At 38.2% G+C, this 15,519-nt stretch overlaps 1 protein-coding gene across 1 annotated transcript in view; it reads left to right on the top strand.

The window, feature by feature from the left end:
- CFAP46 (cilia and flagella associated protein 46) overlaps positions 1 to 15,519 on the top strand; it is a 418,285-nt gene that overhangs the window by 327,735 nt on the left and 75,031 nt on the right. Inside the window, exons 47-48 of the mRNA XM_030202994.1 lie at positions 9,979 to 10,055; positions 15,203 to 15,381. Of these exons, the coding sequence (XP_030058854.1) occupies positions 9,979 to 10,055; positions 15,203 to 15,381 (256 nt within the window). The remainder of the gene's footprint in view (positions 1 to 9,978; positions 10,056 to 15,202; positions 15,382 to 15,519) is intronic.

Here is a 15,519-nt window from a genome sequence, read left to right as displayed (position 1 = left end):
CATCCTAGCCACTTATTGGCCTAATACTTTTGACTATGAAGGAGATGCCAGTTTCCTGTACGGCTGTGGTTTTTCTTCGCACTTTATTTCTTTTTTTATATTTACACACATTTGCGGTCCCAAGTCTACCGATTCTTTAAGTCTCTCACTGTCTGTTGCCAGTTCTAAGTATTGTTAACCGGTGTCTTTATTTTGCAAGTGCGTCTCATGCCTCGAGAGCTTGCTGTCCGTTCGTGTGCTGTAAACAGATTGTCACCATCTTCCGCTCTGATAACCCCCCCCCTTCCTTCCTGTTATACAGCTTTAGGCTTGATAAACCACACTTATTTCCATGCCCGTCTGCATTGGAAACTCCCGTCTGAAACTTTCATGATATTATAACTCTCCACTTGAGAAGTCCCGGTCTGTATTCTGTCTCTGTTCCCCGCAGCCACTTTAGATGCTTCCGGGTTTAATTTTCGCTGTATAGACCCTGTCTCTGCCACTTTCGGCACCTTTCTGTCATACTCACTATATATGAAACTGTTATTACGCTCCAAGTCTTCTACCTTTGTATTTTGTCTTTGCTAAAAGTCCCAAAGGTCCTGCACTAATCCTGACAGTTGTCTGCCTTAAGCTCTCGTTGTTACTGCTTCTCTAAGTAAATTTGCCACAGCCTCGGCTGTAAGACTTTTAAATTTATCTCACTTCCACCTATACTTTCTCCTTGCAAAAGGTCTCTTGGCTACTATTTTCAGTTGTAATTTTAAATTTGTACTTGTCCTAGTAGCTGTTATCACACCCTTTTAATTTACAATTTGTTCTGGGACAATGTTATATTTTTAATTAATAATGTTTAAGATTTGTCATTTATTTTCCTATTTGACATTTGCTTTTGGTCATTTCTAGCTTGTGTAATCGGTTCCGAATTCACTTTTATATTAAGGTTTCCTGTTGTTGACAATGCCAGCAGATGTTTCTTTCTCCCAAGCTGTGCATAATTTCATATATAATTGCCTAGGTTTCCCTGAATTTGTAGTTTGATATAGGGCTTTATTGTGACATAATTAGGAAACATACCTTTGCAGTTTGCTGTTTAGACGCTATATAGATTATATCCTGCTCCCTTTATAAGCTAGGGGGCTATGCTGTCCCCGCCCATCAGCTTCTATTGCTTGCATTATCTATTTTACTGTTTGTGTTATACTGCGCTAGATATGAGGAGATCTTATTCACTCTCTAGATTAGATTCTCATATGCTTTGCATTTCCGATACTCATATAGTTCAGGTGCTCTATTTTAATGGTGTGCTCGTTTAAAAGAAATATAAGTTATAGCCCCTGCACCGTACTATCGTGTTAGTTTTTTTCAGGATGCTTTTTAATACTTTTTAATCATCGGTGAGCCTGACTATATTATAACGTTATCTACAGGAAATACTGCACTTCCTCGCTTGCATTGTGGTTTTCGTCCTCCGAGTGCATACAACTTGGACTGGCTTATTTTTAACACTTGCAGTAATGACTTATGTTATAATGTTTCTTAATGAATATTTCCACGTCCTGAGAATGACAATCACTTTTAAATGATATGGTTCCATAAAGAATTAAATTGTGTAAGTCTTTATAACAAGTTTTCTGTTTTTACGGATCCAACACAGAAAGTTACTTGAAATTACAATGGTTTATTGTAACATTAAGAGCTAGATAACCCCTTATATAACTTATATGATAGTGGAAGTATTCTGTACTATAGAGAAACATTTCTTTGCTTTTACCTTAAAAGATATGCATATAAAATATGTTTTACCTTTCCGGTTGAGAAGATGATGGCTGCGTGCCATGGGAAATACAGTGTTACTTAACTTCTTCTGTTGGTTCTTTATAACCCCACCTTCTCTTTCCTTCTAATGCTGCAGCTGTTCTGTTTGTCATCATTTACACATATCATTTCAGTCACTGATTAGTATGTATGTTTTATGCCGTATCATTGGAAGTTCTTGGTGTAAGAATCACATGTTTTAATTTGTTTTTTTTTCCCTTTTACCTGTTTAGCCACAAAAGCTTCCTGCCATCGCATTGGGGTTTATTTTGTTTATTATGTTCCTTTTCTGAATGTATGAGTATTAATTTGTCATATTTATGGGTATTAACTTGTCATATTTGCACCACGATTCTAGTGTCCTGTTTCACAATTTATTGAATTATATGCTTCTCTTATATTTTCCTGTTTAGATGCTACTTCCAACCTATCCGGTACCCGCCCCAAAAGCATTTAATATGTATTTGCCTTTATTTCATTTATTCTAGGGGTATAGCTCCGGACTACACATGTTATAATGTCTTTGTTAATATACATTTTCTTGCCTTTTGTTGAAATCGGTGTTCCAATTACATATATGGTTCTCCCCTGTTATTCTTATTATAGTATGTAGTAGTTTCATGTCTTGTTTAAAGTCTATATTTTGTTTCCATATACAGCTCCCAACCTACCCTTACAGCTTATTTTTGCCTTACATTACAAATTAGGTAGGCCCAGTTTTTATCATATAATATGTACACTTATCTTTCCTAATTAGTTTTCTTCTTTTACTACAGGTATGAATGAATTTATTTGTACTGTTTGCCCTTGTATTGCAGGCTTTCTTATTGTTACTGTTCCGCTCTAATGCTTTTGAGTTTCCTTCTCCTGGTTTGTTGAGTGGAAAATATATTGTCTAGTGAATGATGAACGTGGAATTTTTCACATTTTTTGTCCTGACTAAGGTGTTCCAACTAAAGGCTCTTTTTATGACTGTGCCTTCCCCGAAGAGCTTACATTTGTTTTGTTTTGCTTTGGAATATTTCGTTTTTCTCTCTATTTTTCTACCACTTCTATAGTAATTTTCAGGGGCTTTTCCCTGGGACATACTATACTTTTATTGTTTTCTTATATACCAGTGTCACGCTATAACTATTGGGTTTGATACCGATGCCTGGGGCTTACACCCATCGAAGGTGATCCTTCGATGGATGACGGCATCTCAATTAGTAGGAGCAGACTTCCATTCCATTTTCGGAGTGGCCTGCGGATTCGGCATTATTGCCCGTATATGAGTTACCTAGTACAGATGAGCGTGGGAGCAATATAGAGACGTCTGAGGCTTTTCGTTGCGAGTTTGGACTAGTTGACGAGGGCATTCAATATTTTTGGATGGTTAGCTTTTACACGAGAAGTTTCCTAACTTTCCAATGTTGTAGTTTGGTTATTCGTATACGAGATGTTCCCTAACCACAAAAATTTGAGTGGGTTGTTGTACACGAGAAGTTCTCAAACTACAGGTCCTTTGGGGTGATTAGTCGCACACGGGAAGTTCAATCGTACACGAGAAGTTCAATAGTCAGCGGAAACCCATTGGACCGCTGCTCTTCGATTCATGACACCTTATTCGCTGGTTTCGTGAGTCCTTTTCGGGAGTGTTTGCAATGTCCCTTTTTGGGGGCTCTACCATGTATACGGGATAGTTCTTGGCTGGCTGGGAAACCGGGTTTCTTAATGCCTTTAGAAGCACACTCTGGAGAGTAGTTTTCATTAATTAGGGGTAGAGTAGTATACATATATAATAGCTGACACTAGGTATTTATCCACTTATTCACCCACTCTTTGGGTACCTCCCTGATTGCTGTTTTTATTTCTCTGTTAATGTCACCTGCGGTAAAAGCATTGAGCTTTCCGCCAATTGGTAATTTTTATTTTTGGGTCTCTATGTTGGAGTACATTAGCAGATGCGTGAGTATGATTGTGTTATGTCTCTGCATGTTCTACTATCAGGATAATCATTGCATGTTTTTGTAAACTGTTAGCACATTATCATTTCTAGGTCTCCCTGTTATCTCTGAAGCTGCCTTTTGAACCACTGACCTTGTACTAGCAAATTACAGGTCTGAAGTTTATTTGTAGACCACTTGCTCACTAGGTCCCGTTATTATACATATTGGGTGATGTTGTTCACTACCCATTATATCATATCTTCCTCTCCGCACCCAACACCAGATACTGGTGATCTGACATCTATTCAGATCTCTGGTAAGGACTTTCCGTCCGAAACAAACTTTTCTATTTTGCGGTTGACCTCCCTATGCCACCGAGAGTTCGGAAGGGCATAGTGATCCTGCCAACTGTTCTCTTTCTCAATTGATTTTCTACGCTGGAAATTACATTGCATGAATCGTGAGTATATTTTCATTTATTGTATGTGTTACTATTAAGCTTGCCTTTGTATACTTTCATGTCCTGTTGGATTAGCTCTAATTTAAATGTTTTATTTTACCAAATTTAGGATTAAGATTTTGTCCTCAATACAGAGGGACCTCTTTATGTGGGACAATAACTGTGTCTGTGTATGAGTGTGGTTTTCCTTTTCTGTCTGTGTGCTGTGACTTGTGATTGGCTACTGGAATATTTATTTTCATATTTTTTGTTTTTTGAAACCCTAAACAATTCCTTAACCGTGCACAATTCCAATGATTGGTTTTGAACTACATTTAAAAATATCTTGCTTCCTCTTCTGAGCTTTAAGTTTTCTACATATCAGGATTAGGTTACAGTTTTAATTTCACGTCTATATGTGCCTGTGTGTCCTGTGATAGATGGCATATATTAAACCAGCCAGTTCTTAAGGAATCATTTCTTTAGTTTTAAATTAGTGCTTTAAGGTTACCCCGCGAGATTGCCTATCAACTGCAGTGGTAGTAAATCTCAAAGGAGTGTTTTTTTTTCCAGGATAGTATATTGTTTCATTTAAACAATGTTTGTTTGATTTGTGACATGATGTTAAATACCTGATTGATTTTGATTTCTGGTAAATTGCTTTCACTAGAAATGCAAGCACTTTTTTTTAGTTTTAATTTTATAGGTGTGTGTCCGTGTATGTGTTCTTTGAAAATTGCATAATTATTCCAGATATTTACTATAAAAGGTTCTATATTATATGCCATCTAAAACACTGTTTATTTGTGACGTTTTTTAAAATAACTAGTGCTGATATTCACTACCTGGCTCTCTATTGGGGATGTGTTCCGTAAGAATGAATTAACTGTTTTAATTTTTCTTTTCACGTCTTGTCTGCTACTTTCGGACTTCCTTCCCTGCCTCTTAGAGATTTATAATTTTAGGATATAAATACGATAACTTAAACTTACAGTTTTTGTCTGATGTATAGACCTATTTTCAGTCACCATAATATCCACTGCTTGCAGTGAGCAGTAAACTCAAATTAGACACAGGAAGCACCGTTATTTCGTGATTTCCTTAAGACTGAATGACAGAGATTAACCCTTGTAGTTCTTATTTTCTCTAGCGTTCATCTTTACAAATGCTTTGGACTCAGTATATGATACAGGAATTCATTACGTGTTTCAGATTTTTAATAACCAGATGGATTTTTCTATGATTCTGTGTTATCCTTGCTACTCTTTGTTTAGAATTCAATTTAGAATTTAGGTTTACAAGCTGTTCCATTTATCATACTGGTCTATATGAACATATCCTATTGGCCAATTGTCTGCTTATCCTCTGTAATTTAAAATATACTCTAAATTGTGAATTGATTCCTGGGAATATGTAAGCTTATTTTTAGCTATCCCTCTGAATGTGAATCTTGATATGCTGTCATAATTTAGGGCCCAAATTGTGAAAGCATAGAAAGGATCAGTTTAAAATTTAATATAATTTTCATTTTCCAAATTGGCTCTGAGCTATTACAGAGGACTGTAGGTTATTGTCCTTCTCATTTGACCTATTTAAACCTTGTAAAGGTCACGTGAGGAGCCCTCATAGAAATATATAGTTTTTACATTTCTGATATTGGCTTTTCTCTATCTCTCTAAATATCATATTAAAGGCTGTATTTTCCTGGAGCAGACTCTGACCACAATGTTTCCTCAGACTCTGCTGACTTCCTGTGCCAGCAACATCTAATCTACAGAGGAAAAAAAAATTGTTTTCTACTTGTAACTTGTGATTTTATATATTGAGACTATGCTCCACCTATTGGTGCCCCAAGGAACTAACAATGCATTCTTTGACTTTTCTTTCTAATGATCCTGTACTAAGATTTAACTACTAGGCATTACTTGTATCTCATCTCTATTTATTAAGTCCTGTAGGTTGAGTGAAGACTGCTAATCCAATTCCTGATCTACCGCCTCTATTCCAGTTTGATACTTCTGCTACAACTGACCTCTGGCATGAAAAAGAAGCGCCACCTCCTCTAATGAGAAATTTCTTTTGTCCAGATGATGTCATTAATTTAGACCTTCTTGGTTATGCTCTTAAATATTCTGCTGTATTAAATATTTTTGCAGGCTCATCTTTTCCAGAACCTACATGTCACTTTACGTATGAGCTCTCTATTACAACAGACAGCGACCGTGATTCCAGAATATACTTCCATCACCTGGACTATTTATGAGTTTTAAATTTCTGCATATTAGTCTTTAACTTTGACTATGACTATTTGCTAATCTACCCTTCTTTCTGAATCATCTGACTCGTAAGTCCTGCTGGCCTCCTGCAGCTGAGGGCCCAACCCTTGGTGAATGTTAGTCATCGCAGGTGAAGATTCCATATCTATTGGCGATAGATTGCAACACATTGCCCTCCATACATCAATAACTTGGACATTTACCATCATCTCTAAATTTTAATTTTTACTCTTTTCTTTTGTTCCATATACTTAACCATTGTTATTTGATCATGTCTTCGTAATAATTACCAATCTGTCTCACACATTATGCAAGCCAGAAGTGGGGATATATTATGCAAATCCCAATTCCAAATCCCAATTGCAAATCCCAATTCCAAATCCCAATTCCCAATTTTAAAATTTAATTTTAAGTTGAATTAACTTGAAGCTCTGATCCTTACCTATTTATGTAAATTGGTTTCCCTTTTGTTTTTGCACTTAATTAGCACTGTTTTCTCCATGTTTACATTGTCTTTCATGTCTCTTGACATCTATATATTATTTTTGCTTATTCAGTTTACGCTGATTATGCCCACCAACATATAGCAATGTATCATACAGGCATACAGTCATTTTGCTGGACTCTTGATGGACTAATTATGATGGTGTATGCCTAGAATAAAGACATGGAAAGATCCCAATTTGTACACCACAAGTACGTCTTTAAGATCTATCCAGGCCCAAATGATGTTAGATCCCCCAAGGTTGTGGCAATAATCTTTACGAGTTTTGGGTCCATGTGAAAGATATACGGGTTTACTCAGCCGCAGAACCAGATGTTACCAGCCTAACCATCTCAAGACCGACCACTTCCTTCAGCAGGCCAGCCTGAAGACCCAGATCTCCGTCCAGATTCTTCAACGTTTCCACCGCCTCAACCATGTTCGATGAAAGAGAATTCAGAATCATTCTGAGATTTACAGTTGCTGTTTATGGACATTATAGATTCATATTTTGTTTTATTTTCAGTTTAGCAGTAATCCTGTCTATATATTGAAAAGGTTTTATTTTTATTTTCCTATTATTTCCTTTATTGTTCTAATTGTTTTTCTAAGAGTTTCCCTGTTATTTCTGTTTATGTAATTTAAAATTGAAGTTGATATTGCTCAGATACAAGGGTAACATCAAACCCTAATACTGGTTATGATATCATAATGTAGGTGTAAACCCTGTTAGTATCAACCATTTATGCAATTGTTTAACTTTGGTGTAGGCTTACTTAAGCTGCATGTCTTTCTGTAGGTTTGACTAAGCTCCAAGTGGGGTAACGGATATATAAAATGCTTCCCATACTTCCAGGTCATTATGCATATGTCAAGATCCATGTATGACCTTTGTTAATATAAATTTCCTAGGATTCACCATTTTTGCTGTATTAGGCAACCTCATACTTGCTATCCACTTTTTAGTGCTCATGATTGGATGCTAATGATGAGTAATAGTAAGGTCCGGGAATTCCGACCTGTTTAAGGATTCTGAATACCGACAACCTAAAACAGCCTGCAATCTGAGTGCTAACCATATATTTGTTGAGCCACCATAACAATGCTTAATCAAATCCACCATTCCTTCCGAGGACCACTGAAATAGATACATTAGATTATCTCCCCATGCACTATGCAACAGATATAATAGAAGCCATAGAAAGACCTGAAAGTGTTTATTAGTGCGATCCACCTGAAATTGCTATTACCCGCATACCTATACTTCATGGGATTTTGTAGATGAACTCATGGATTTGTCCCAAGGGATTGGGTAATCTAAAGGGAATTCCATATGCCCAATTAATATATCACCTGAAAATGAAGTTTCCTATCTTGCACCATACCTTCTAGCAATTTGTAAGACCAAAACTCCCCCTCTCGTTTGATAGCTTGCCACCTTCTGGAATGGATGATGACGAGCTTGACGAGCTTTGTGTCACCCCTCCTCAGAGGGGGTGACAAGTGGGGAATGTATAATTATACTACAGCAAGAGGCCCTCACTGGATGCCCACCGGAAGGGTGGAAGGCCAGATTTTAGGACTAAGGCTGTAAAAATACCAGCTAGGTTTAAAAATCTATGACTGGCTGAGCAAGGACTTGCTTTTCCTGTAAGTTAATATGTGTCCCCGCTTGGGATCCATCCACTGGAATAGTGGTGGGTCAATTTACATACCTTAAACAGCCTAAACTGCTAAAAGGCACTGACTAGGCCTCATTAGAATTTGGTGTGACATTCAAAAGCAGTGCAAAAGCCAAGATCAAGGAATTGATGGCTAAAATCCTAACCCAGATCACAAAATGATATGAACCTAATATATCCAAATTTAGATATCTTCATAAAAAAGTTGTTTTGTTCATGTTTTGATGTTTGGATGTCCGTATCTAAGGAAGTGTTTACAAAAAGGGAAGTTGCACAACAAGTTGCAATACTAAAACGGAAGAGCACCTGGCCGGAGGTCATGACTCATAGATTAAGCAATATTAGAGAAAAAAATCCCTCTCCATAGACTTGTATAGTGACCAAATTGTATAAAAGCAGGGTGCATGCAAGCCCTCGGGAGAACTTTTCTCCAACGCCTCGGAAGCAGCAGAGCTCCGGTCAGCTGAATCCAGAATTGGTCTGATGAATGTATCTGATTAAAGTCTGATTTGTAAATAAACTCCTCATTCCAAATGATGATTTGTGGGCTTCACTTAATGATGAAAGGCTGTAAGTACAAATGCTTTTGCTACATCAGATTGAGGTCACTCTAGCCTTCTTGGGGGGCTCGGGACCCCTCAATTCTCAACAGTACTTACAAAGGTCGGTAGCAAAAGCTGCCACCATGGAAGAGACTTTCCAGTTAGTCCTTGCCCATTAAGACAATCTGGGTGACAATTAGTTGTGCCTTGCAGGAGGTACAAAACTAAAAGAAAGGATAGATATTCAGTCCACAGTGGTCAGCTATTTTTTTTTAGCCACTTACAGGGGCAGGCTAAATTAACCCTTTAGAAAGAGAACTTCTAAAGAGGGTGAAAAATGTGAGCAACAGCAAAGAGAAAAAGATCATCTAATTACTACAGTGTAACCTTCACCAAACTCTTTGCTTGGTTCCAATTTACTTAATCTGAACTTCCAAGAATTTGTTTTTAACTTCCTTTGGTTTCCTTTTGATGGTAACTTTACAGACTTTGCTTAGATCTAAGACTTAGCAGTCGGATCAAAGACTTATCTCTTTGACAAGATATACCACAAAGACTAACACATGTAAAAATCTCCTAATATATCCAAAATGTCTTAGAATGTCTTTTGCTTTACCACTATCATGTATTCTACTACCATGTACCCCAAATCCTCTGTAAAACCAATTGTATATTCTCTTCTTATTTCCAGTATCCATGATCTATTGTAAGCCACATTGAGCCTGCAAAGAGGTGGGATAATGTGGGATACAAATGCAATAAATAAATCATTTGCCGTTGTTCTTAATCATGTTTTACAAGGATTTGTTTTATTGTACTTGTTTTAGATCTTTCCTTTATGGTTCTGTACTTGAGAGATCTAAATCAAATGGTGGACCAAAAGTCAAAGTCGTTCAACAAGATGGTGAGTACTTGTGTTTTTTGTTAAATAATAACATAGAGGTCCTGAAAAGACATAACTACTGCAGTTAGATCTAATGTATGCAGAAATTCAACTTTCAGTGAGCATGGGGAGGCCAGATGTTTGGACAAAAGTGTTACGAGAGAACCTGAGAAAAAGACATGATAGGTTACCTGTGTGTTGGATTTATTGATATTTGTAACCGGTAGTGCCTCTATCCCTTTTGCTTTTTCCTAAAGCAGTTGTACATCCAGAAATGGACAAAGTAGAACTGTCATTAGGTTCCGATCAAGATAGAGGCTATGGAAAGTTCTGCAAGAATAAGGAACTTGCTGTTCCTTAATTTCCCATATTCTCATTACCTGTTTGCTGAGATTTTGGTTAGGAAGTACTTTAAACAGATGCTGTGTCCTCCAAAGCTGGACAACATTATTATTTCTAAATATTATATTGCCTTTTACAAAATACAAGAGAGTGACCAGGATGGGAACTCTTACCTTTTGCATCCTTCAGCTACTGACAATTTGACCACTTTCCTAGAGGATTCAACAGATACAAAAGCTACCCTTCTGGTGTTATTTCTGAGGGCTTATTTCAAGAAAAAAAAGTAAGATTTAATCTTGTGATCAACGGATTCAGGTATTTCCTGAAGAGTCCAGAGCTACTCAAATGAGCAGAAAGGTGTTTCTGGTTTGAGGGCCAAGGTTTTTATATTGGGAAGGATTTTTTTTACTTAAGTACTTAAGGCCCGATATTCAGACTGCAGGAGGTAACCAGGCTGCCTCCAACAGTGGGCTCTGAACTCAGATATTCAATGCCGGGCCATTATCAGTGACCCGCACTGAATATCCAGGTGTATTTTGGCCGGTTAAATGGTTTTAAATATCAGGTGGTTAGTCACCCATCCTTAGTCACTTTCCAGGGGACTCAGTTATATATTTGTGGAGCTCTCACAGTTGGAAAAGCATTCAGGTTGACAGTGATGGTAGTTTTGAGTCAGTTATATTTGGGGTCGATATAGTGAAAGGGAAATTTTATCTTCCATTTCTTGGAGCTTGCCTATGATAATTTTTGCTTTTCTTTTTGTAAAGATCCTATAGTTCCTATTGGTGTTATTTTTGAATATTTCCTGTTTCTGATTTCTTGTTCTTGATATTGTTTCTTGAGTTTCTTGTCCTAGTGTTGGATGTAGAAAGTTTTTGAAAAGTAAAAAAAAAAAATCAAAAAGAATTGTAGAGTGTGATTAAAAGACCTGTGGAGATATTGGACATGCTTGGAATGGATATGAAGAGAGGTAGTGCGAACAGGGTTGAGAGATCAGCTAAATGACAAGATGGGTGGAATTAATATTGGGTTGTATAAGGGGATTTATAACTTAGGGCCTCTGTGAGGGGGTTTATAAAACACTGCCCCGCACACTTAAGAAAAGTCCCTCCGATAGCCTGGGCCACCTTAAGAGCACAGGTCCCGCCCTGGGAGGAAGTGAGCTGGGAGGGGCAGAGTCAGTACTTGGGAAATTAAAAGATAGGGCCAGGAAGAACTGGAGCCCAAGTTTATGCCTTTACTGAATACGTTTAGCTGCTGTGACCTGGTTGAGGTAAGCCAACTTTGCTTCTTGTTAAGACTTGCAAGCCTTGCTGAGGTCTGGCTGGGCCAGACCTGAGTCTCAGAAGTCCTGAGAACTTACAGGCTGTGTTTGGGGTGGAGCAACCCCACCAGCCACAGACTGCTTTACCTACTAGCCAGAGGCCTACTCAAGACTGTTACTAAATAAGCAAAACTGTTGCATCTGATGTTCCTGGCCTGTGAAGCAACAGGTCCCAGGACTCAGGTGAATAAATCCATTTACTTTCACATTTATATACCTTGTCTGGCTGAATTATTCACAGTGCTACCCAATAACCTTCGGCCAGGGTATCACAGGATATCACAGCCTCTTTAACAACCAAGCTAGCGATTCCCACGTGACAAATGCGACGCAACCCATTCAAAATGAATGAGCTGCAGTGCATTTGCCACACCAAGAATCACTAGCGTGGTTTAGTAAAAGAGGTCCTTAAGTTGGAGAAGCTCAGCTGGGCATACCATATAGGGCATTTTGTTTTTTTTTCTACCATCATTTATTATAGAGTCAGTTTTAAAAGGGATCTATCCACCTAAGTAGGGACTATGTTAAGGAGTGTTACTAACTCGTGCTATTTTAGGACAGGTCACATTTTATGAGTGAAACCTAGTTACTAATAACTGGTTAACAGTGAATAACACATCTTAACAGTAGCCCACATTAGTAGCTACGCTCCTAAAGCCTTTAAAAAAAACTGACCAAACTGTCTGGCTAAATTTAGCTTCCTAAGTTTAATTAACTGGGTCTGTTTCTGGACGGGTCCAGAGGTAGGCTTTAAGTGGAGGGAGAAACTTAGATGGTGAGCTCGAATTTGGACTGCTAGTTACCCAATTTGGCCAGCTGTATCTGTGCAGCTATAGGAGAGCTGAATCTGGCCAACTTGAGCTTCTCTCTCGTCAACTGAAGTTAAAAGCCAGGTGTAGAGGTACACCAACAACCAACTATTCTGTTAATACTGCATTGGATATGTAACTGTTTACCTGTACTTTCTTAAATGTAGCGCTTTAGAAATGTTAAGAAGTAGTAGTAAATGTCATCAATAAAAATTGTTGGCAACAAAATAAAGCACAGCTTTACCTTCCCTTCATCCTATCACAGTATGTTAAATTACCCAGGGACTGGCTTCCCTGTCCCACCTCTTTCCCTCCCAACAACCTAACTTACCCCTTGATTACAAAGCCGCATGGCAATGCCGACACAGCCCATTCACTTTGAATGGGTTGTGTGGAGGAGTGGCCTGGTGGTTAGGGTGGTGGACTTTGGTCCTGGGGAACTGAGGAACTGAGTTCGATTCCCACTTCAGGCACAGGCAGCTCCTTGTGACTGGGCAAGTCACTTAACCCTCCATTGCCCCATGTAAGCCACATTGAGCCTGCCATGAGTGGGAAAGCGTGGGGTACAAATGTAACAAAAAAATTAAAAATTGTGCACACCAACAGCTGCTAGCGCATCTTTGTAAACAGGGGGGGGGGGGTAATTATGCACAGCCACACCTCATGTCCCTCCTAATTGCAATTTTGTTTTAAAAATCATACTGGCCTCCAAATATCCCCTTCATTTCTCCTCCTCTGCTGTCAGAAAACTGAAAAATTGCCAGTTGGGGATCTGGTTTACTCCTGTCCAAAAATGTTAACATATCACCTCCTTCCCTTCCTTCCTTCCTTCTTTCTGTCCAAATGAGGTTAAAATGCAAGCTGGTACTATGCACTTTTCTGGACAAGAAGGAAGGGAGGATACCCAGCTCAGAAAAGCTAAAAAGTGTTTAATACAAATGTAGAAACTTTAAACAGTAGACCCAGTACAATCACAATTCAACCAACAAGCTAGTCTAGAAGGATTCAAGAAAAGGAAAGGAAATAGATATATAAGATTAAATTTCACCTTTTACCACAGCAAAATTTACCATGGATGTCACTAACCTGAGGTACCTTAGTACCACAGGCTAGTGACATCCATAGTGAATATATTTTTATGTGAAGCAGCCAAGAACATTGAGTTATCTTTTTGAGGCTGTTTTGCCCCTTATCCCTTGCATTAGCCACTAGAGAGGGGATTTTGAAAGACTTTCAGAATCTTTGCTAGGTCCCTAAGCCACATTTTCTTTATCAAAGGCATTTTTTATGCCAAACCGCTGGCGTAAGTTCAGATAAGCGTACACATTTTTATCGCTTTTTGTGACACAATTGAGAAGGAAGTTCTTGCCATAAATGATTAAGGGCTTCTTTTAGAAAGCCACACTAGCGATTCCCACAAGCAATTGAAAGGAAACCCCTAGGAATTGAATGGGCTTCCTCTCATTTGCTGTGCAGGATTCGCTGGCGCGGCTTTGTAAAAGAATCCGTAAGTTCATGACTTGACATTGAAAGTGACGTTTGACAAGAAGTTCATGGCATGATTTCCTTTATTTTCCAATTCATAATGTTAAGAGTTCTGGATGAGCAGCTATAGTGTGTGGCTTGTTGTAGTAAGATTTCATATATTTGTTTTGATGACTTGTGTGTTGTGCATGATTTTTGATTTTGGAGATTGGTATAGTCATTTTTTTTTATTATTTTTATCAGTCTTTATAGGATACATGCATAAATGCTAATCTCACCCCAACTCATATAAAAGGAAGTGTATTGTTTTCCTAGTAACTTTGTTAATGTGTGTATATGCCTGTGTAATCTATAGGCACCTGTTTGAGCTATTCTACTCTTTGATGGTACTTTTTCTAAGGGTTCCTATGCTGTGACAGCACATGTGGATATATGTAGCACTTATTTAATCAACACAAAATTACCCCACTTGTATATTTATAGCTATTACTCTAAGTGTGTATGTAAATTATTGCTGGTAAGTACGATGCATGACAGCCATTGCAGACTAGTTAAATGTGTTGTCAGGTTCACTTAAAAGCATTATGTATCAAACAAAGTATAACTAGTATGGCATAAACATGTGCCTACTGCCCATCCATCTTATTGTTGCCCCCCCCCCCCCTCTAAAAAGTAAAAACTATTTCTAGCTATGCCAGTGGGGGGGGGGATGTAGTTGCTAACATGCCTTAGTGCACAAAAAATGACAAAACTGTGCTTTATTTTACTGTAACGTACATTAGTATAAGTCACGGTGGGATGCATAGTAATGAGATGTAAAGAATGCAAAATACATGCAAAACACCTCATTATTATGCACAATTTACATTAAACTCCATAAGCTATGTTATTTGTGGAAATATTATACCAGCTCAAAGCTGACATTATTTCTTGCCCATCTTAAAGGGACTGGCACAGTTAAAATATAATTGCACTGCACTCTGCCTCTGAAGAGACCCTTCCAAAGAGCCCCCCCCCCTCCCCAAATAGACACCCCTGGTCATACTTTTATGAATCCCTGATGGTCTAGGAGGTCCGAGACAGCAGCCATCCCCAGTCACTCCTCAAAATGGCACAAGCGACCCCTAGTGCTAGGGGTCACGCCACCCATATAAGGGCCTTTTGCCTAGTGTCAAGCACTTTTTAAATGTTTTTCTTTCCTTTGCTAGCACGGGTTAAAGTTTGTCGTTCCGCCGTGGATCCTGATGTGCTTTCTGAATTGCTGGAAAAAATGAGGCTATATAAACAGGAAATGATGCAGCTTCTTTATAAAAAGAACTATCAGAAAAATGCCACCATAAAGAGCATACATGAACTATTACAAGACAACCGCCAAGAAACATATACGGTAGGATATATATATATAGTACCAAGGAACCATTTCTAGTGTATTCTTTGAAGAGGTTTTCGAAACTGCAAATTAACTGGCTAAACCAAATTAGACTTGCATTGCTTTAAAGCTAATGACCTGTAAATTGTGAGGACA

The sequence above is a fragment of the Microcaecilia unicolor genome, chromosome 5 (assembly GCF_901765095.1).
Source record: "Microcaecilia unicolor chromosome 5, aMicUni1.1, whole genome shotgun sequence".
Taxonomy (NCBI): Eukaryota; Metazoa; Chordata; class Amphibia; order Gymnophiona; family Siphonopidae; genus Microcaecilia; species Microcaecilia unicolor.
This window is presented reverse-complemented; position numbering and strand designations above follow the sequence as displayed.